Source organism: Silurus aristotelis, assembly GCF_946808225.1.
Source record: "Silurus aristotelis genome assembly, chromosome: 11".
Classification (NCBI taxonomy): Eukaryota; Metazoa; Chordata; class Actinopteri; order Siluriformes; family Siluridae; genus Silurus; species Silurus aristotelis.
In genome coordinates this window covers 26,979,105-27,001,524 of record NC_139584.1, presented here as the reverse complement: position 1 = coordinate 27,001,524, position 22,420 = coordinate 26,979,105, and the positions used below count along the sequence as shown (strand labels likewise).

General features: G+C 40.6%; 1 protein-coding gene and 1 long non-coding RNA gene across 2 annotated transcripts; one reads left to right on the top strand and one right to left on the bottom strand.

Annotated features, from left to right (window-relative positions):
• Window positions 1-271: 271 nt before the first annotated feature.
• acsl2 (acyl-CoA synthetase long chain family member 2) lies at window positions 272-21,431 on the top strand. The gene is made up of 21 exons (XM_083554080.1): window positions 272-554; window positions 7,677-7,900; window positions 8,113-8,227; window positions 9,302-9,366; window positions 9,947-10,048; window positions 10,837-10,936; window positions 11,455-11,633; window positions 11,713-11,745; window positions 11,902-11,953; window positions 12,088-12,161; window positions 13,993-14,070; window positions 14,334-14,468; window positions 15,584-15,718; window positions 16,644-16,739; window positions 17,469-17,541; window positions 17,801-17,889; window positions 18,004-18,120; window positions 19,566-19,709; window positions 19,923-20,024; window positions 20,173-20,244; window positions 20,618-21,431. The coding sequence occupies exons 2-21, from the start codon at window positions 7,679-7,681 to the stop codon at window positions 20,756-20,758; spliced, it is 2,124 nt and encodes a 707-aa protein (XP_083410206.1). The 5' UTR covers window positions 272-554; window positions 7,677-7,678; the 3' UTR covers window positions 20,759-21,431.
• Window positions 2,524-3,484, bottom strand: LOC310733130. The gene is made up of 4 exons (XR_014535632.1): window positions 3,385-3,484; window positions 3,208-3,305; window positions 2,956-3,038; window positions 2,524-2,664 (listed from the first exon to the last, which is right to left on the bottom strand). It is a non-coding gene; the product is annotated as an uncharacterized lncRNA (long non-coding RNA).
• Window positions 21,432-22,420: the final 989 nt, after the last annotated feature.

Here is a 22,420-nt window from a genome sequence, read left to right as displayed (position 1 = left end):
GTCTGTCTGTCTGTCTGTCTGTCTGTCTGTCTGTCTGTCTGTCTGTCTTTCGGTTGGTCTGTCTGTCTGTCTGTCTGTCTGTCTGTCTGTCTGTCTGTCTGTCTGTCTTAATGTAAACGGTTTAAAATAAGTATATTAAATAAATGTTGTAATTACATTATCACTGATCAACTCCTTGGAGTTATGTTCACATTTGAAAAACGAAATTACTTCCATCAAATGAAAATTCCAAAAAATAATTACATTTATATTTATAAATATTTTTTTAAGTGTGGAAATCTCTTGAAACGTTCACCAATGACATCAAATATATATTCCTGATCCAAAACGTGCAAATATCTCTATCTTTATAATTATGACGTTACCGTGTTGTTTACGCTGAGGCGTTGATGACGTAGCATGAGTTAAAGAGGCGCGAGGGCGGTGTCATGCCGGGGGTCCGGATTTGAGCGCGTGCAGGGTCCGACACAGAGCTCAGTTCAGTTCACTTTACTTTCCGACTTGTTTGGAGAAACTTCAGGTCTGTGAAGCGCATTAACTTCACTCTAGCACAGGTAAGAAAACTTATTACTCCGTATTTGCAACACTTCAACACAACACGAACTTTAACTCGATATAAATTGAAGTATATTTTTATTGACATGGTTCGAGTTTGCCGGGACTTCATGCATGGGCGAGACTCTGGAGTCTGCAGTCTGCACTTGTTAAACTAGAAAATTTGAAGCGGAATCTGGAAACACACCTAAACAAAGTAACACGTTTGCGCTTTTCAGCCGCGCGCTCTTTCTCTGTGTGTGTGTGTGTGTGTGTGCCGGCGCGTGACCCGTGGACGCGCTCCGGTAAACAGCCGCTTTTCCTGCAACGCGCTAGAGCACGTGGGATATTTTAGAATATGCTGAGAATTAAAAAACAACATTAATCCCACAACGCTCTAATGGTTTCCACTACAAATTCCACTACAAAAAATTTACCGGATGATTTCCAGACTACTGTTTTTTATATACATCATCAAATCATGTTCAAACCAAAGAAACCAGTGTAGAAACCTACTGGAATGCCGAATGACCCCAATTTGTCCAGTAGATACCATTATGGGATCGATTTGGTTTTTAATGGTATCCACTAGACACCATAGCAGTTAAGATCCCATATGGTTACAGCAAGACTTCGGGGTTCCATTACAACCAATACAATTCCCATTTTAACCTTTAAATCTCACATATTCCAGGGGGATTTCCGTCGCAGGGATGCCATGTCATGTCTTATTATATCATATGAATGACTTTTTACAGCATGGCAACCAATAACTTCAATTAATTTTTATTTGTATAGCGCTTTTAACAATGAACATTGTCTCAAACCAGCTTCACACAAAAAAATGTGGTGAGTAAAAGTGAATTTGTTCTTTATAAGTAAGTTTTTCCCTGATGAGCGAGCTGGTGGCGACTGTGGCAAGAAAAAACTCCCCAAGATGGCATAAGGAAGAAACCTTGAGAGGAACCAGACTCAAGAGGAAACCCATCCTCATCTGGGTTGCACCGAACGTCCATTTATAGCAGATATACGATGTTGTGGGGTACAGTGATGTCGATCAGAAGCGAAAAGAAGTCCTGAGTCAATGTAGCAGACTGTTGACATTCCTACAGTCCAATCCATCCTCAAAGCGCCCGTTCTTTCTCCGGAATTTCATGGAACCACCCAAGGCGTTGATGAGAAACCGTCCTTCTTTTGTATTTTGGGCAGCTGTACATGCAGAAGTTTTCGAGTCAGCTGATCCTGTTCGCTTTGTAAATGCACTACACAAGTGTATATATATATATAATGTTCGAGTGAACTCTATTGAGTAAGTGTACTGAGCTTCTCCAAGTCTAACAGGGATCTGGTTATGAATCAGTCTGTATTTCAGGAAAAAACACAAGGAAATTGTAGATGGTAAACATTAGTAATGGAGGAAGCAGAGACGGAGACTGGCGGAGTAGTAGACGTGTCGGGTCATGTAGTGCTGATGTTGATTGCAGTTCCAAATCAGTTAGACGTTTCGCTGTGATGGGTGTGTTGTAGAACTGGATGTAGAATAAAAGACTCAGGGCTGGAAAAAACCTCCATACACTCCAAAAACTTTCATAATTGTGGATTATTCAAATTTCATTTAATGAAACCTCCTGGTTCGTACCCGAGCTCATCACATGCTCTCGCCATGTCTATGTGGGTTTCCTGCAGGTTCATATCCCAAAACATGCCGGTAGGTGGATTTGCTATGTGAAACTATATTTCCAATTTTCTTATTCAAGGTGAGTCTTTGGATTGGACCCAGGAATCCTAAAACACTACAGAGATGAACAAATGGATGGATTTCACTCATTCTTCCCATTTTTTTTGCTCTCTTCTGTTTCCCATTGGTTCTTTTCAAGATACTTTTCAGTTTTTCTTCTGAAGTCATCACTTCTCAGTGTCTTGGCACTTGGTAATTCCCACTCTTTTCCTGCACTGGCAGCACATTTGCAATTTTACCTCAGAATCGAGGTCACATTGGCGAGCAAGGTTCAGGCATGTTACGGATGGGGAAAAAGGCGCACGGTGACGAGCGATGAAACGACTCGTATTCACCTTTCTGGAATGTTTATTTCATGTGCGCTAAGAACAGACTTCCCAAAGGGTGCGGCTCTGTTACACAAAAACAAGAGTATGTGTACATTCGGTAGACCTTTTGTTGATTTTACAATTGCAGACATGAAAGACTAGAAAGGTTTATGTTTTGGATTTGGTCCGAATCAACTTTTCGTAGATCATAACGGAAAACCGAATAAATTTGGAAATATTCGTAGTCCACATGGAAATACCAGCTTTTCGTGTTTTTTTAGTTTTACCAGTTTTGCTCTTTCAGCTCTCAGCTTAGACATTGTTGAGATCTTGTAAAAACACTTGAGAACCATGAAGTCTAGTCCTGAAACATACCCAAATTCACATTTAGGTACATAAGTACATCCATGTTGAGTGTTTTATGCGACGGGAGGAAACCCGAAATACCCGGAGGAATCCTGTGTGGAAATGAAAGAACATAAGAATCTTCAATCCAACCTCAAGATGGAATGAGTAAAGATGTGAGGCGTCCTTACGCTACCCTCTGTACCACCTCAGCATTTGTGTTCAAAATAGTACAGCTTTTCAAACTAGCTTTCAGAGTGTACCGTTATTTTTGTCTCTTACCATCACCTTTGATTAACGCTCAGTGTTTTGGTAATTATCGTCGATGAGACACCTGGCGATGATTGTGTCTAAGTCTGACAGCTGTTAGTCATCAGGATCTGGAAAAAAAAGGGACGTTTTTTAGTGGTATCCTGAATTATCTACAATGTGAGTCAGAGATCTGTTGATTGATTATACTTTTAATGAGCGTATCTTATCGTGGCATGAATCAGCAGAAGGTTCCAGGTGCTGCTCCAGGCTGTGGTGTTCTTTCTCAACTCCACCTCCGGCTTGTTTTACACCTGCTCATAAAGAAAGCAGAAGGTTGTTACCTCACAGGAAATCCCACAGACATTGCTTTGACATCTAGGTGTTGATCCCCACAAAATCCAGCAGTTGTACTACATACAGGCCTCTGTCTGTCTGTCTGTCTGTTAATTTGTACAATATATGATGTTGGCCAAGGTTAGACTAAAAATCCTCACAGAAGATGTCAATTTCATTGTTCCCAAACCAAAAAACCCCATCGATGCCTTTATTCCTGACTATTGTGGTGGCAATCTGGTATCTGTAAAACAAGTCCTAAAACTCAGCATTCAATGGGGAAAAGCAAGAGACAAATCGATTAGGCACTTCTGCCGAAAAAGTCCTCTCAGAACATGAGCAGACACAAGAAGCCCTGAGCTCTGGTTTGTAATCTTCAAACTTTGTAGATGTACGGTACGTACCGATCGGCTTGTTTGAGCGTTCTCTAATGTCTATCTAATGTCAAAAGGCATGTGAGTAGGGCATCTAGAAACAGTGCAGGACATATTTCAAGCAGAAACAAAGTAGAAACAGTTAGAGATTTATTTTCCCCACTACACTGTGAGAAGTAGATTGTATTGTATTTAAGCTACAAATACGTCATTGACGGATTCTTCAGGCAGTCGTCTGGGAAAGACAGAAAGATGCGAGAGCGTCTCTTCCCCCTCGCTCCCTGAGCGTCTTTATTTCCCTCCGTATTATCAGTATCGACAGGTGCCGTGTTTTGTGTGCGGCTCCTTGACGGACGCGCCGAATTCTTATTTCGTCTTTTCTTCTGTAATGCGCCCCGGTTCATTTATCAGCAGGTTGAGTAATAGCTCCTGTCCCTCAGTACTCTTTTGTGTAGCGGGTGAGAGACTGAGGCACACAATAGCTCCTGTCTGCCTCGCAACAAAGGCCTGCGTGAGGCCGTGCGTGAGCGTGTGAGCGTGAGAGAAATGGAAGAATCCTGTCTTGTCAATGTTGTCTAATAATTTTTGGATACTAACTTCGAAGAGCTATTTTATCTGGAGCTATTGTGGTCTTTGGATGGGACGGACAAAAGACGGATAACAAAAAAGGAAAAAGACAAAAAACTAAAACAGACACTGCTGGGACACGCTACTTGAAGAAGCTTATGATGACACAAGTTTGTAATTTATATGCGTCTGAACCGATTACACAGCGTGCACTAAAGACATTTACGGCATTTAGCGTACGGCCTTATCCAGAGCGACTTGCATTTATCTCTTATGTAATATTTCAAAATTCCACCTTTTGTGGCTTCAGCTGAAACTGGAGCCTCCTTCCACAATTTCTACGTTCAAGAATAGGAGAATAAAAGAAAGAAGAAGTGAGACACAGTGAAGTTTGTGCAAAGTTCAGTTGATATTATTGTTGATATTATTATAGATTTGTTGGTTAGTTTGTATGTGTTAAATATTTACTTTAGGAACACATTTGGATATGTTTTGGCCACACATCCGAGTGTCCAGCAGTAACAGGTTGAGAGAGAGAGATAGAAAGAGAGACAAAGAGAGTGAGAGAGAGAAAGAGAAAGAGCAGTGTGGGTATTCTGAGGTGGAGGCTGAGCAGCAGGAGCAGGGAGGTGAACCTTTTATTCCTCACTCTTCAGATGAGAAGGGTAGGAAGTGGGTGAGAGGTGAACACAGGGGGTGGGGTGAATGGAGGGTGTGTGTAGTTGAATACTAAGCGAGGGAGCCGACGAGAGAAGAGAAAGAAAGAGAGAGAGAAAGTGAAAGGAGGGGGTTGAATGGCACAGCAAGGGTAAGAGAGAGAGAGAGAGAGAAAGAGAGAGAGAGAGAGAGAGAGAGGAAACACTGCAGTCTGATCAGTGTTACGCTTTTTGGGTCTCCTCATGGAATTGCGTTGACTGAACTATTTCTCTTTCCCTCTCACACACACACACACACACACACACACACACACACACACACATATGCATTTTGTCGTGCTGACCAGGCACATTGCATGTGCGTCTCTATGAAAGACACCTTTGATCTTTGCAAAAGTCTAAAACACACACACACACACATACACACACATACAGACAGACAGACAGACAGACAGACAGACACGTGTACATTGGGGTCATTGGGGAATCCACTCGTTGGCACAGACACAAACGTTTATGGAGTGATGCTGGAACCTCCCACTCACCCCATCATACCACCAAGTCTCTCTGTCTCGCTCTCTTTCTACTTTGCCCTCTGTCTCCTTCTATCTCTCTACCTCTCCCTCTCTCTCTCTTTCTCCTTTACCCCCATCTCCTGCGATCTATTTCTCTCTTTCTATGTTGCCCTCTGTCACCTTCTCTCTATCTTTCTTTCTTCTCTCTGTCTCTTTCTCTCCCTCTCCCTCTTTCACTCTCTGTTGTTAATTGTTTCCTTACTTCCACTTTGCTTCTTTTCTTTCCTGGCACAATCTATCGACATGTCAGCGTGAACTCACACTGTGTGTGTGTGTGTGTGTGTGTGTGTGTAAGAGAATGTGTGGCTTTTCTGTCAGCCCAAAGAAATCGCCCGAGAGTAACCCAAACGCCTGTTCCAATTCGGCCAATCAGCATCATTTCCTCAGAGCCGTCTAACAGTGCTTGGGGGTCTGCAGCTGTCTGCCTGCCTGTACGCATCAATATTTATGTTATGAAATCGTATATAAGAGTCCAACACGGGAAACGAAAACTAACTTTTAAATAGAAAAGAAAACAAAAAAATGTAAGAATACTCCTCAATTAATCCCAACACATTTTCGTGTCTGGAGAAGACACTTTTACAGAAAAGCAGCATTTCTAAATAGGAGATTCTACAGATAATAGGTTAATACAAGCTTCAATGTGCAGACGTACAGTACAGACCAAAAGTTTGGACACACCTTCTCATTCAAAGAGTTTTCTTTATTTTCATGACTATGAAAATTGTAGATTCACACTGAAAGCATCAAAACTATGAATGAACACATGTGGAATTATATATGGAATTATATACATAACAAAAAAGTGTGAAACAACTGAAAAATCTCATATTGTAGGTTCTTCAAAGTAGCCACCTTTTGCTTTGATTACTGCTTTGCACACTCTTGGCATTCTCTTGATGAGCTTCAAGAGGTAGTCACCTGAAATGGTCTTCCAACAGTCTTGAAGGAGTTCCCCGAGAGATGCTTGGCACTTGTTGGCCCTTTTGCCTTCACTCTGCGGTCCAGCTCACCCCTAAACCATCTCGATTGGGTTCAGGTCCGGTGACTGTGGAGGCCAGGTCATCTGGCGCAGCACCCCATCACTCTCCTTCTTGGTCAAATAGCCCTTGATGCCTTTAGTGTGACTCTACAATTTTCATAGTCATGAAAATAAAGAAAACTCTTTGAATGAGAAGGTGTGTCCAAACTTTTGGTCTGTACTGTACATGAATGATGCAGAGTTGGTCTGAATATTAACAAATACTAATAAATTACTTTCAAAAATTGTGTCCTAAACATTCTAAAGTGTATAATGTGAAAGAATAAGCATCAGCATGTCAATGTGTAATTGGCTGTAAGTGTTAAGATGAACAAGTTCAATAAATCAAGGCATGTAACTGTTGTATGCAATAATGACTAAAGAAATATTGCGTTATATATTTAGAATTGCACCCCAGAAACACCTCAGAGCAAACAGTGAACATTCAGTGATGCAACTACTCAAACAGGAATGTTGGCAAGACACTTTGAAGGAGCAAACTGAAAGTGGTGTGACATCCCAGGTCATGGGGTTTTTAATGAATTTAGTAGAGAGAGCACGGTTTTGGGAAGGGAGGGGGTGGTTATTTTGTCACATGAATAACTAACTGGTGGTCTGGTATCTTAATGGTAAAGGCATTGTACTTTGTACTTTAGTTCTTTCTCGATGGCCTGGTATCAAATGATCTGTAATTGGGGACCCCTTCTGTAAAGAATGCATGCTTTATAAATGTTTTAATGATTTAAATACAGGGTTTAAAATGGCACCAAATTAAACCACTGGTGTGTATTTTCACCATTACAATATAGCAAGATGCTAATCATCCATTTATTTGACCTTCTCTAGGTTTGAGTTTTAGTCTATCTAGCAAAGATGAACTCAAAAGTTTAGAATCATCCTCTACCATCATCTAGAACATCCTCCACATGATTTCTGGATACACAGTGTAACATCCCCCCCTCTCTATTCTTAGCTATGCAGTTGCAGGAGTGGTTGCGTTCCTTTCGCCTCAGCAGCGGTGATTTAGGAGGCACTGAAGTAGCGGATCTCAGGGCTCTACTTCCCTCCCTGGCGTTCTCCCCTCCATCTCTGCTCGGGCTCGGAGCCGTGGCCTCGCTCACGGCGTACTGGCTGGCGACCCGACCTCGATCCATCCGGCCTCCGTGCGACCTGAATGCTCAGTCCATACCTGTGGAGGTGCTGTTTCATTATATTCACAATACAAAAAGTAACCCAACATCTTTTCCCTGCTTCACTTGTGCCTCTAGCATTAGCAATACTGACTGAGAAAAGGTTCCTAGTAGAATCCAGTCAATAGACCCTGAAGTATTCACCATCCAATCCCAAACTTTAGAGTATGCAGTGCTACTTGTGTTATTATATATTGATGTGTGAGTTTTTATTTTTAGGGAGACGCCAGTTGCAGACGGTCAGCCTTGTTAAAGGACGATAATCTGCTAGACTTCTACTACGAAGACACAAAGACGGTGTATGACATGTTTCAAAGAGGCCTGAGAATCGCAGGTAAGGTGGACACTGAGCAGCCTGGACGCAGTTCGCAAAACACAGAAACAGACGAGCCGAGGCGAGAATGTAATAACGAAATTGCACTTCACAGAACGTCATAGACGTCCATCTGGCAGGAAATTTTTTTTTTACTTTCAGAGCCAAGTCGTAAAAACTGGAGGAAAAAAACTCACTCTTATTAAGAGTAACTACACACATAAACAGGCAAATCTTCTCAGCGAAAAAGGCAAAGTATTAGAATTTGACCTTTCCACGATAAAGCCGGGTGCAGGAGAGAAGGTAAAGAGGCCATTTGGCAGATGCTGAATGTAGCTAGTGACGGCTTGGATTTCACTTGATGATCTGGGAATGCTGTGTGTGAACCTGGTCAGTGTAAATGACTCCGTAGGACTGGGGTTTGGGGACACAATTACAATGCATTCAAGGAATTATTTAGACTCGCGTTAAGTAAAAAAAAATTTACATTGAAATGGAACTGTGATGTAAGTATGTAAGTAATAAGTAAGCAAGTAAGTAAGTAAGTGAATACAAAAGTAAGCACGTAAGTATGTAAGTACATAAGTAAATAAGTTAATATGTAAGTACCTGCTTAAGTAAGTGAATAAATACTTAAGTATGCAAGTACAAAAGTAAGTAAATATATAATAAATATGTAAGACATAATTAAGTAAGCACATAAGTAAATACGTAAGCAAATATTTAAATACATAAGTAGGCAAGTATATAAGTACGCAAGTATGTAAGTACGTACATAAACAAGTACATAAGTAAGAAAATAAGTACATAAGTATGTAAGTAAGTAAGAAAATAAGTAAATAAGTACATAAGTATGTAAGTAAGTAAATAAGTACATAAGTATGTAAGTAAGTAAGTAAATAAGTACATAAGTATGTAAGTAAGTAAGTACATAAGTATTTAAATACATAAGTATGTAAGTAAGTACGTAAGTAAATAAGTATAAGTAGGTAAATGAACTAGTTAAATAAATAAAAATGTAATTAAATAAGTAAGTAAATAAATGCATAAAGGGTGTGAACGTGTTCCAGCTTCTGATGTTGTGATGTCCGGCAGGTGATGGTCCGTGCCTTGGCTTTAGGAAACCATCAAAGCCGTACCAGTGGATCTCCTACACTGAGGTATGGTCTATTAGGAGAAGTTGGAACTCTGTTTTTAGGATCTGTAGCATCTGCTTGGAAAGTAGAACAATGTAATAATCACAATTGTACAGAATTGCACTTGATAATGAGCGTTTTGGTGTATCTGCTTGACAGTGTTGACACGAGAAAAAATGAATAATAATGAAAGACATGAATTTACACAGAATATATAGTGCATTTCTAGATTACTGAAAACCTGAAGCTCAGCCAGCGAGATGCGACCGTAGTTATTTATCTCCTAATCATATGATAACCGCAATTTGTACATTGTATATGAGTAAGACTCATAAAGCCTCTGCTTCCAAAGCTTCTGGTTGTAAGATTCTGATATGTTGTTGTAAATGAGGGATCATCAGCCAGAGAAAGAAATCTTCAAGATGCTTTTTTTTTCCTGTACACCTTCATCTTTTCTGTTATTTTCTGCTATTATGACCAATCATTGGGTGTTATGGCTTATGTAAGCCAGATTCATGTTTCTTTTTTTCCTCTTCACATGCCAGATGGTCTCCCTGCAGCTTGTTTTTTTTTCTCAAACATTGTCTTTCATGTGCTGCTGCAGGTGGCAGAGAGGGCTCAGGTGCTGGGCTCGGGTCTGCTGGCCAAAGGATGCAAGCCTACTCCTAAACAGTTCATCGGCATCTTCGCTCAGAACAGGCCAGAGGTATAACACACACACACACACACACACACACACACACACACACACGTATGCAACCCTTCTACTGCCTAATAATTAATTGCTTGTGCGTATGGTTGGTGGGAGAATCTAACAAATAATTGGGATACGCTGATAATTAGAGGTCGACCGATAGATTTTATCGATAATGATAACTAAGTTGGATCGTACTTTGCGATAACCCAATTCATCAACCGATACGTTTAAAAAAAAAAAACACAACACGTAAAATAGTACTGAACTTTATTACAAAAATAATTTTAAAAAACAGTACTGAATCATGAAAATTGCTAAAGGAAATATGAATATATACAATTATAAATATAGTTATGATTTATAAAAACAAACAGAACATGGCGTCAGTTATTCGCCCCCTAGTGGTCGCTCTCGTAATATTAGCGGACCGGGAAGCCGGAAAAACTGGATTTTAGCCGACAGTTTCAGCACTTTACTATCGGTGCCTCGATCTCTGTTAATAACCAAGTAAAACTTTAGTTTTTAAAGACCACCTTTTTTTTAATCAACAACAGCTAAAATGTAAAAAAAAAATGAATTGTAACAATTTACATTTCAAATTATGTCTACGGCATTATCCAGAGATCCACACATCACTGTTATGATGATTTACTGTACACGAAACCAAGATCAACACGAATCTAAGCATCTGAACTTAATAAGTGGAATAAGATCTGTATGAAGTGTGTAGTGTTGTGTGTAAGCTCACACGAGACACTAGTGCTGATGCGAACATTGTCTCCCCCTACTGGATAAAGTGGGTTATTACAGAATTGGCCTGCTACACCTTCTCGATGGCGTTAGTGCCTCTGTATGACACACTGGGTCTGGAGGCCATGGTGCACATCCTCAACCTGGGTAAGTCAATCCCATCAATGCACCCTAATCTACAGTCTCTGAGGTCATCCACCTGATGGCATTAATATGATCCTGTACTTTATCTCTTTTTTGATTAATATTACAACTTGCTGTTGCACCTTTTGTCCAGTTACTGAAATTCCCCCTTGTATATACAATAATCTACATAGAAACAGTATAGTATTATTATTATTACAATCATTATTAAAATTATAACTATCTATCTATCTATCTATCTATCTATCTATCTATCTATCTATCTATCTATCTATCTATCTATCTATCTATCTATCTATCTATCTATCTATCTATCTGCGCTGCAACTTTGTCGCCCCCTCGTGGCCCAAAGTGAGGTTTTCCTTGAGAACAGTAGCGGACCTCTAATATATAATATTGTGAATGCACGTGGTATATCTTACCACCAAAACATCAATATTCTGACACTGAAAATGTAAATAAAGTTTAATCAATCTCTCTCTCTCTCTCTCTCTCTCTCTCTCTCTCTCTCTCCCACCCAGTGGAGATCTCCCTGGTGGTCTGCGATAAGGAGGAGAAAGCCGAGTCTCTGTTGGTGAATAAGGAGAACGGCGTGACTCCGACTCTGTCCTGCCTGGTGATCTTTAACCCCGTGAGCGCCGCCCTGGTGGAGAGAGGGAGAAAGTGTGGTGTGGAGATCCTGCAGCTTGAACAGCTCATGGTCAGAAAACAGTGCTGTTAATAATGACTGCTTCATTCAGTTACCATACTGTTATAGCAATGTGTGTATTTTCCTGCAGGAGGTGGGCAGAGAAAATATCCAGCCTCCAGTAGTAAGTGGGCTCTGAATCATCTTCTGAATTACATTCTTTACTCCAAAGGCATTTTCAGATCAAAGTTCCTGGTTTAGATATTTTTGCATAGAATCCACACACACTGCTCATATTATCTAAACGAATAACTGAAAGTTATTGGTATGTTTGTCGTAGCCTCCTCAGCCTCAGGACCTGGCTGTGGTCTGTTTCACCAGCGGAACTACAGGTACAGTTTCCTCACCACCCTGATGGTCCCTCAGCTAATAATCAAAACTTTCCATGTCTCGTATTCGGTACGTATTTATTTATGGAGGAGCAAACTACTTCCTGTGTTAACTCTTTCTCTTCCTGTTCATGCAGGAAAGCCCAAAGGAGCCATGATCACACATGGCAACATCACCTCCAACACCTCCTCTGTCATTAAGATTCTAGAGGTCAGTCACACTCTTACACTTTTTTTCTTTTTAACCATAAAACGGTACCTTTTTTCTTCTTTTTCATCCCAGACATCACAATAACGTTAAAACCTTAAGGAGTACATTTGAGAAGGAGGTATAAAGTTATGAGTCTTGAGGTCTTTATAATCTAAAGAGGTTGTAGCTCAGTGGTTAAGATGTTAGACTTTGGCTCTGAAGGTCACAAGTTAAAATCTTAACTACCACTTTATTATTATCTTGTATATTTTATTTTATTTTCCTGTATTTGCTCTTATTTTATATTTTATCTAACGCTTAATTTTTTGGAGCAATCAGGTTTACATTTCACTGCTTTGTAAGGTGGATTCTCTTGAGATCGACCATTTGATCGGTTTTGGAGATTAATCAGCATTTCGGCAAAAATCCATACCATGGTTTTTCTGGCCTCCGGTCAACTGTCATTACGAGAGCGGCCTCTAGTGGGGAATTATATGTTTGTTTTTACACGCGAGACACGCATGTGCGCTGCATGGAGAGCGCTATATTAATTAATCATTTATTCAGATGTATTTATTTCTATCTGTTTTGCACATATTCATGATTAGATTTTTGTAATAAAGTCCAGTACTATTTTACATGGACTGTTGTGTTTGAAGGTTTTTAATCCAGTATCAAACTTTTAAAAACTATTGATTAATTGGTTATCGGCAACGATCCAACCTAGCTATCGGTATCAGTAAAATCTTAGCAAAAAGTTTGCGGACACCTGGTCATAAGTACGGTATGTGATTTTTGAGCATCGTGTTCCACATTTAGTCCCAATTTGCTCTTATGATTTTCTCCACTCTTCTGCGAAGATGCAGAATGAAGGCAGGCACTGATGAAGGTGAGGTGAGGAGGCCTGGTGTGCATTCAGTTCCAAGTCACCCCAAAGGTGTTCAGTAGGGTTAGGATCAGAGCCCTGTAGCAGGCCACTCAAGATCTTCCTCTCCAAAGCATGTAACTCCAAACTTTGTGCACAGGAACATTACAATGCTCGAACAGGTTTGGGTTTTCCAAGCAAAAATGTTCATATACCACATTCCAAAGACGTCCAATACAATTGTGTGCCTCCAGCTTTGTGGTAACAGTTTGGAGAAGAACCAGGAATGGTCAGGTGTCAAAATGCTTTTGTTCATATAGTGTATGTGTGAAATCTTGAATCTTGAATCAGTTGTAAGTTACTCTGGATAAGGTCAATGTAAAGGTAACGAGTTAATTGAAATATTCATCTAATTGAAAAATTGCACTGAAAACCAGCCCACAGTGGAGAATGGACAGCCAATCCGAACGCAGCCTTCAATATTCTGAAGCTTGCATCCAGAAAAGTGCACCAAAGACACAAGATGCTTCATGGACATTGTATGGTCTAACCCCAAACACACACACACAAGTTCTCCTCCAATATCAGTGGTAAAAAAAAAAAAAAAAAAACTATAAAAATGCACAAACCTTGGATTGTAGTGGGCGTGGGTTTGTATCCTCTCCCATTTGTCTTATTTATCGCTGCCTCTCTTCGTTAGTATCAGTTTATTTCCCGCGGGACGTATAACCGCTCTTCTCCCGTCTCTCGCGTGGATCTTGTAGTAAATAAATGGCGTGTTCCATCACCCGGTAAATTCTAAACCTCCTCCTTAAATCCGCGGCTCAGAAGACAAATTGCACATCGAACCGTCACTGGAACCGCCGACTTAATTACCCACTTAAAACGTAATGCTGGTAATATTTCATGCGGCTGATGATCTGTGCCAGATTTCTGTACCAGGTGACGAGGATTCGTTTCTTTATTTTTCCTCTTTTTTATTTTCAGGGCTTTTTCGAAATCCGCCAGGAGGACGTGTCGATCTCGTACCTGCCCCTCGCTCACATGTTTGAACGCATGATCCAGGTGAAAGTCTTCGTCATTAGTTACCATCAGGGCTCAGATTTAAAGGCTTACAGAGTCGGTAGATAAAGCAGTTATATATCTGTAGCAGAAAATAAGCTATAGATGTTATTGCTTGTCATCTATTTTATGACTTTGTTATTACAGCCTTAGAATCAACATGAGACCAAACCGCTAGGGTGTTTTAAATCCAACATCCATAACACCACGTCTCATCTGCACGTGTCTCCAAACTCCTCTGATTATGCTGCTTTTTTTTTCTTTAGGTGTCCATGTTCTGCCACGGAGCGAGAGTGGGCTTCTACCAGGGCGACATAGCACTGCTCATGGATGACATCAAAACCCTGAAGCCTACCTTCTTTCCTGTGGTGCCCCGCCTACTCAACCGCATCTATGATAAGGTGAGAATCAGTCTCTAAAATAAAGGCCTGTTCTTTAATCATGGAGTGTAAAGACAGGCTTTTCAGTAAAGGGGAAGTATTGAGTCCTTTATATCTTTACAGGGTTTCCATGCTTCTTGAATATCACACATTTTAGTACTTACCTATACAAAAACAAATATAGGTCCTCAAAAGTGCTTGAATGAATTTTTTTGTAGTAGGATGGTCCTAATATCTGTTCCTATATGGGCCAGACAGATTTTAGCATCTCGAACTTTTCCGGGCTGCGTTTTGCACTCGTTATTCGAATATTACCATTTTACGAATATACAATTTTTAATGTATATGTTAAAGTATTTAACATTCCACTTATACGTTGGGGTGTGAATCTGATGTAAAATAAATTGTGCTTCAAAAAGTCTGGTATTCATGAAAGATTGAAAGGAACTGTCCAGCTTTACGTTTCTCTCCTGGAGGGGAGGTGTGGTGTGGGCGGAGCTAAAGAGTCGCCTTGCGCCTGCAATCTGTGACATCGCTATAAATGAAACAGGAACATGTGAACTCGTAAATGAACTGCGGCTAACAATTCAATTCCAGCCAGTACACATATCTGATCCATAATCAGATCCCGAGTCTGAAACTAAACATCGAGAACAACAGCAGCGACGACGACTACAGCAGGACATGTCTAGATGGTTAGATGGTTCTCCTTCCCTTATATCCAAAACTACTGTACTTCAGAGACGTTCTTCTCGAGCGAGACACGTGCAGCACCGCTGACGACTTCCCTAACCGAATGAAGCACGGTGGTGGGTGTACTTTCGCCCTTCATGACGTCATAAAGGACCATGCTCGAAAAAAAACCTTCTGAGACTTATACAGAGCTGGAAAAAGGAGAGTATTTGACACAGAAGTTGTGGAACTGGCCATGTTTAGCATTAGAATCCAATTCTTCAACACTGTAAACAACTATACATGATACATGAAATATCATCAGACACTGATGATATTTCAATTTAATTTTTTTTTACTATCGCTATTGGCTTGAAATGATCATTATTATAACTTATGAGACACAAAACTTTATCTTGTGTTCAGAGTAAGTGGGTTTGAGCTATTCTGGTGTGTGTGTGTAGATCCAGGGTTCGGTGACATCCGTGTTGAAGAGGGCCGTCCTACACTACGCCGTGAGCAGGAAACAGGCTGAGCTGAGCAGCGGAATCGTCCGGAATGACAGCGTGTGGGACAGACTGGTCTTCAACAAGATACAGGTAGCGCTCGTGGATTCGGTTGCTCCCATTAGGGGGCGCCATAGTGGATCATCCATCTCCATACTATACTCTATTCTCTATTCATCTGCCTCTTTTAAACCAAATAATATTATGTAAAATCTTCATCACTATAAAAAATTATTACTTATTAGAATTAAAATTATTGTTTAAAAAAAATGATTACTATGAGCTGTTTTTTTTTTTTTTTTTTTTTTTAAATAACAATTATAATCACATTATAATTATACCATTGTAATTATGTTATAATGTTTTTAAAACAAGATTTTGCAGAAAAAGTTTGTCAGCTTTTTAAAAAAAAACATTTATGCATTTAGTTTCAGGGTGTTAATGATCTTCTTATAGCCTCGGCCTCTTTGAGCAACAATTCTAATTCTCAAATCCATTTTTACCATTAGTTAGATATTACCAATCTTTACCATGAGGTGCCATGTTGAACATCCAGTGGTCAGTATTAGAGGATTGGACTCAAAACACCCAATTTTAACTTACTTTAAATACAAGATAAACAAATTTGTATGGTCCTGACAAGCAGACAAAAATATGAACATGATGAATAGGACGTGTGGCTTTGCATGATGTGTATATATATATATATATATATATATATATATATATATATATATATATATATATATATATATATATATATATAAAATCTCACAATAAATAGTATAACAGTATAATATAATATCTATATCTAATATATTTATATTATAGAGACAGCAATGAATTTCTTGCTCATTTCTTTACTTTGCTGGAAAAAATTTAAGCTGATTAAAGCTGAAGCTTTTTTTGGGGTTATTTTAGATCATGTTTCGAACATGTATAAGGGTAATAACTGTCCCTTTCTCTTTCTCTCTCTTTCTCGCTCTCTCTCCCTCTCTCTCTCTCTCTCTCTCTCTAGGCTAATCTGGGAGGAAACCTGCGCTTCATCCTGACAGCTTCGGCTCCCATTTCGCCCACAGTGCTGTCCTTCCTCCGAGCTGCCCTTGGCTGCCTGGTCAGAGCACTCCCTAGAAAATAAAATAAATAAATAAATTCAACTAATATCATTTGCCGTAATTATATTTCTCAAACCGGATTACACCATTCTGCACTAATAGAACAAAAAAAGTTTGTAATTGAATTTGAAAGCAGGAGGAAATGCAGAAGTGTCAAATGGACACAAGTGAGTTACGTGCCATCGTTTAAATCAAATATACATCCAGGATGAAGGAGGTTGTGAGGGGAAAGAAATGAAAGGAAATAAACAGAAATCGAGTTCCCACGCATCCCGGAACACCTGGACTTTAATAGCCTTGGTTTCCAGTCAAGGGATGAAACCGTTTACATTCAGATTTATGGCGTTTTGGCAGACGCCCTTACCCAGAGCGGTCGGGGGTTAAACTCCTTGCTCGGGGGCCCAGCAGCTTTCATAGCGCCGGGATCTGAACCTCACGACCTTCTCATGGTCTTAACCACCAAGCTACAGCATGTTAATGACGTCCTGCATGAGCACGGAGTGATGAAGGCTGTTAGTTGTTAGTTATTATAGTTGGGGAAGTTTGTGTGTTTAAATCCCTGCTTTATATCACATCATATAAAATCTAGTTGAATATTGTGCTCTCTTGAATGCTCGCACCCTACTGTAGGTGGGAGAGTTCGTTCGTGTCAGAGATGGAGTCTTAATGAACATGCATCTGTGTGTGTGTGTGTGTGTGTGTGTGTGTGTGTGTGTGTGTGTGTGTAGATATTTGAAGGCTACGGTCAGACCGAGTGCACGGCCGGCTGTACGTTCTCTATGCCCGGAGACTGGAGCGCAGGTAACACACTTTTAATGAGCACATAATGACGACCTCCAGTCAGAATAAAACGTATACACAAATGTCGAATGTGGAATTCAGACAGTGATTTGTTTCAAGACGCACCATTTTCCTCGAAAAGGAATTCCACCATGATATCAGTTCTAGAAGCCGGTCTTAGGGTTTAATAGAAGTCTAACTGAGCAAACACTCGCCTAACTCGAGTACATGTCGGATAATTGTGTCAATTTCAGTGCTGCAATTCTAAATTGTGTCTCAGGCCACGTCGGTGCTCCTCTTCCCTGCTCCATGGTGAAACTGATGGACATTCCAGACATGAACTATTATGCCAAGAACGGACAAGGAGAGGTAACACACACATTCACTTCTGTGGATTGAAGCGAAATAGAAATGATCAAATGTATACTAATCTGCACAATGCTACTGTTTTGGTGTAACTCTGCGTGTGTGCTTGTGTGTTAGATCTGTATCCGCGGTCCCAGTGTATTTCAGGGTTACCTGAGGGACAAGGAGAGGACGGCCGAGGCTCTGGACAGTGATGGATGGCTCCACACGGGGGATGTGGGACAGTGGCTGCCGGTGAGTCAAGGATTCACACAGCGATTGTTCGTGACTCGGCCCGTCTGTCTAATATTAGCACATAAAAAGTATTTATTATTTAATTATAAGAAACAAAAGTAATATGATAAAATGATTAAACTTGTTTTATACTTTATTATACTCTGCCCATCTAAAACAAAAGTCAAATCAAATCAAACATCCCCACCTGAATTAACGAAGAAAATATATAAGAGCCTCCCATTGGATAATTACGGCATGGATTATGTTTCAACTGGCAACCTGTTCTTTAACCCTAAACGATGCGGTGAGCAGCTTCTTATTTCTTAAACAACCATATCGGAAGACACGTCCCGTGTCCGAGGAAAAGATGTTCATCTGTTTAAAAAGGGTCAAATTATTGTCAAGCATCAAAAAAAAAAAAAAAAAAAAAGAGGAGATCACTGAAAGTACTGACCTGTCCAACGCATTATTGAAAACTGGAAGGATAATGGGGAATTATCTTTGAGGAAGAAATGTGGTCGGAAAAAAAATCTCGAATAATCACACGTTTGGTAAAATCGAATCGTAAGGAAAAAAAACAGTGGGAATCAAAGCCATGTTTAACAGTGAAAGTAAGAGCATTTCCTCACGCACAATGGGAAGGGAACTCACTTATCAGTGAGTTTAATCAGAAAAGTTTGTTAGGGAGCATAAAGATTGGATTCTGGAGCAATGGAAGAAAGTCATGTGGTCTGTGGAGTTCAGATTTATCCTGTTCCAGAGTGATGGGCGCATCAGTGTAAGAAGAGAGGAGGATGAACTGATGCACCTATCATGCCTAGTGCCTACTGTACAAGCCTGTGGGGGCAGTGCTGTGATCTGGGGTTGCTGCAGATGGTCAGGTTTTGATTCATTCAATGAATTTTTTTCTTCCCCGATGGCACGAATTCGAAAATGAAAATCCCAGAATTCATCTGGCTCAAATTAGCCACCACAGAGTCCAGACCTTAACCCCATTGAGAATCTTCTGGATGTGCTGGAGAAGACTTGGCAGTGGTTCCGACTCTCCCATCAATAATACAAAATCTTGGTAAATTTTCGCAACTCTGGACGAGAATAGATGTTGGGACATTGCAGAAGCTCATTGAAGCGATGCCACGGCGAACGCACGCCGTAATCAAAGCTAAATGCGGTCCAATTAAATGTTAGTGTGTGATTTTTTTTTTTTTTTTTTATTTTGGGGTTTGGGTTTTTTTTTAAACAGGCAGATTATATATACATATTAAATGCAAACAATAGCTCAAACAATATAGTTATCCAAGTTGAAAATTCCAGGCATGAGGAAATACTACTAAAATCTAAACTCTAATTTCTGAACCTTAACTGAATAAGGTGTTATTATTGTATTATTTGGGTGCAATAATTGGGGAAAAAAGACCTGTCATTTATGTGTGTGTGTGTGTGTGTGTGTGTGTGTGTGTTAGAACGGGACTCTTTGCATCGTCGACCGAAAGAAGAACATCTTTAAACTCTCTCAGGGAGAATATATCGCTCCCGAGAAGATTGAGAATGTCTACATGCGTTGTGTTCCAGTGCTGCAGGTGTTTGTGCATGGAGACAGTCTACAGGTAACACACACACTTATAACGACTCTGCATACCGACTCAGAATTCCATGGAGTCAGCATAAGTGTGTTAGACTCCTCATTTATGTGTGTGTGTGTGTGTGTGTGTGTGTGTGTGTGTGTGTGTGTGTGTGTGTGTGTGTGTGTGTGTGTGTGTGTGTGTGTGTGTGTGTGTGTGTGTGTGTGGTGTGTGTGTGGTGTGTGTGTGGTGTGTCAGTCTCACTTGATAGGTATCGTTGTCCCAGACCCAGAAGTCTTTGTGAACTGGGCAAAAGAGAGAGGAATTGTGGGATCGTATGAAGAGCTCTGTCAGAATCCTGTGAGTTATAACATTTGGTTGTGTGTGTGTGTGTGTGTGTGTGTGTGTGTGTGTAAGGTTTTGTAATTTAATACTAGTATGTTCTTCATAATGAACATACTCAGATATAGAGGTTAGAGATGCTGTAGCAGTGTGCTGTTTCCTGCAGGACATGAAGAAAGCAGTGCTGGAGGACATGAACTCAGTGGGGAAGGAAGCAGGACTGAAGTCTTTTGAGCAGGTACAACACACACACACACACACACACACACACACACACACACACACACACACACACACACACACACACACACACACACAGTCTACACAAAGGCTTTCTTATTTCCTCATAAGATTTCAAATCTTAATTTCAAGACTCTTTTAAATCTTTGGTTCAGACAGCAAATCAACTTCCTTCTGACTTCTGACACATGGTCCTTTCACACACACACACACGCCTTTGTAGTGCAGATGTTCTTTTTCCTGTTGTGTCTGCAGGAAGTTACAGCTCTACCTCTGCCATGTTAATCTGTATTCTATGTGACTCTCAGGACGCACCTCACACACCGATCTCACGTTTTCATCGTCATGTCTTTTTTTTTTTCCCTCCCCAGGTGAAGGATTTGTATCTGCATCCCGAGATGTTCAGCATCAGCAACGGCCTTCTCACTCCCACCCTGAAAAGCAAGCGGGGGGACCTGCGTCGCGTCTTCAGCGAGCAGATCGCACACATGTACAGCAAATCAGCCATGTAGAGAGCCGGGACGGGCGTCTGAATTTCATTATTAACGTTTTTAGGTTAGAGAATTAGAATTCGATCGCAAGCTAAGGTAACGCGCAGGGCCAGGGATGCGCAAACGATTCCGACTAATCGTGTATATAACAAGAGCTCAAAGAACAGGCGAGGAAGCAACGAAGCTCGTTTCGAAGGATAAACAATGTTAGGTGGATTCTAACTATTTACAAACCTGGGCCATTCTGACCTTCGACCCCGAGCGAACGCTTTGCCGGAAATCAGTCGAGCGTAAAGACGACTTCATCCCTCCGCTACCAGAGGGGAAATGATGCCGCCCAATTTTCCTGCTGCTGTAATTCAATAACGTTTGTTAGACCTCGATCGCGTGCGGTGCTTTTAATCCGTTAAAAGCAGAAAGGTTGCACGCCTCATGTTTCAATCCGTGGCAGGTGCGACCACAGGCGACGGTAATTTCTCACATTAGGCACATAATTTATGCAGTGTGTATTATAAAACGAGCATGTGAACTGTAAATGTGGACTTTTTCTTTTTTTTTTCGGAGCTGTACATATTGAGAATTGAAAACCGGCAGATTATGAAACATGCCACGAATTCCATCCAGGGTAGAGATGTACTGTATTTTGTATCTGTTGTCTCTTATGAAGCAGAAGAATAAAGATAACACCTTGCAATCGTGTCGTTTTTGTCCACGTGTCCCGCTTCCAGCTTTAAAAAGGAGGGTTCAAGGGTAAGAAGGTAAAATTCTCATAACATTAAAAAAAAACCATAATGAACAGACATTGAAACTCACCCAGATGGGTTTTCCTTTTGAGTCTCATTCCTTTCAAGGTTATGCCCTGATACCGTCACGGGGAGTTTTTCCCCCATGCCACTCATTAGAGATGAACCTATAGGGACTGGTTTATGATGCTAAAATTTATCCGATAAAGCTCCTTTGGGAGAATCTCTACTCTTAAAAGTGCTCTACAAATAAAACCGAAATGCTGATAGATTCATTTTCTGTCATTAAGTCGCAGGTTTTTAATAATGCAATCCTTCAAGTTCTATAGCAGGGGTCCCCAAACTAAGGCCGCATTTGAAACGGCCCTCTAAACAATGCCATAACATTATATTTTGAACAATTATTCAAAATAAATCTATGATGTCAATGTTATGCCTGATTGGTTTCTGGAGGCTGGTAAGAGAATGCTGGCTTATGTCTTACCATCATGTAAGCTGGAACATGAACTCCCCTGTTTTAAAGAGGTTTCACAATATTCCACCTCATATAGGTGGTGGTATCAAAAGGTTTCCAGACTGACAAAGTACTTTATTTATCTACGTTTAAACACCATCACCTTCTGTGATTCCCCCTGGATCTCGGCAATGTGGCCACATTTGAGCCGGATCTTCATCTTTGGGAAGAGGGTGAAGTCTGCAAGAGCCAAATCTGGTGAGGATGGTGGGTGAAACTAACGTGTGAGGAGAGTTTGGTGACCGGGTGCACATGTGGTCAGAGTAGCAGACGTGGTGAAGAACAGTACCAGTTGTCTTTTGGCACACTGACCTATGAAGGCTGGTGCTCCCCCTGTGACTGTGCGTGTAGCCTTGTCCTGCCATATGTTACAAATCGTATGTCACTTATACACACGAGAAGATCAATGTTGAGGGTCTTGCTCAG

Bases quoted from the DNA above. Each gene is read 5' to 3' on its own strand.
- acsl2 (XM_083554080.1), top strand. From the start codon at position 7,679: ATGCAGTTGCAGGAGTGGTTGCGTTCCTTTCGCCTCAGCAGCGGTGAT. The intron at 19,710-19,922 runs GTAACACACACA...GTGGTGTGTCAG, and splicing joins TGCATGGAGACAGTCTACAG to TCTCACTTGATAGGTATCGT. The intron at 20,245-20,617 runs GTACAACACACA...TTCCCTCCCCAG, and splicing joins GACTGAAGTCTTTTGAGCAG to GTGAAGGATTTGTATCTGCA.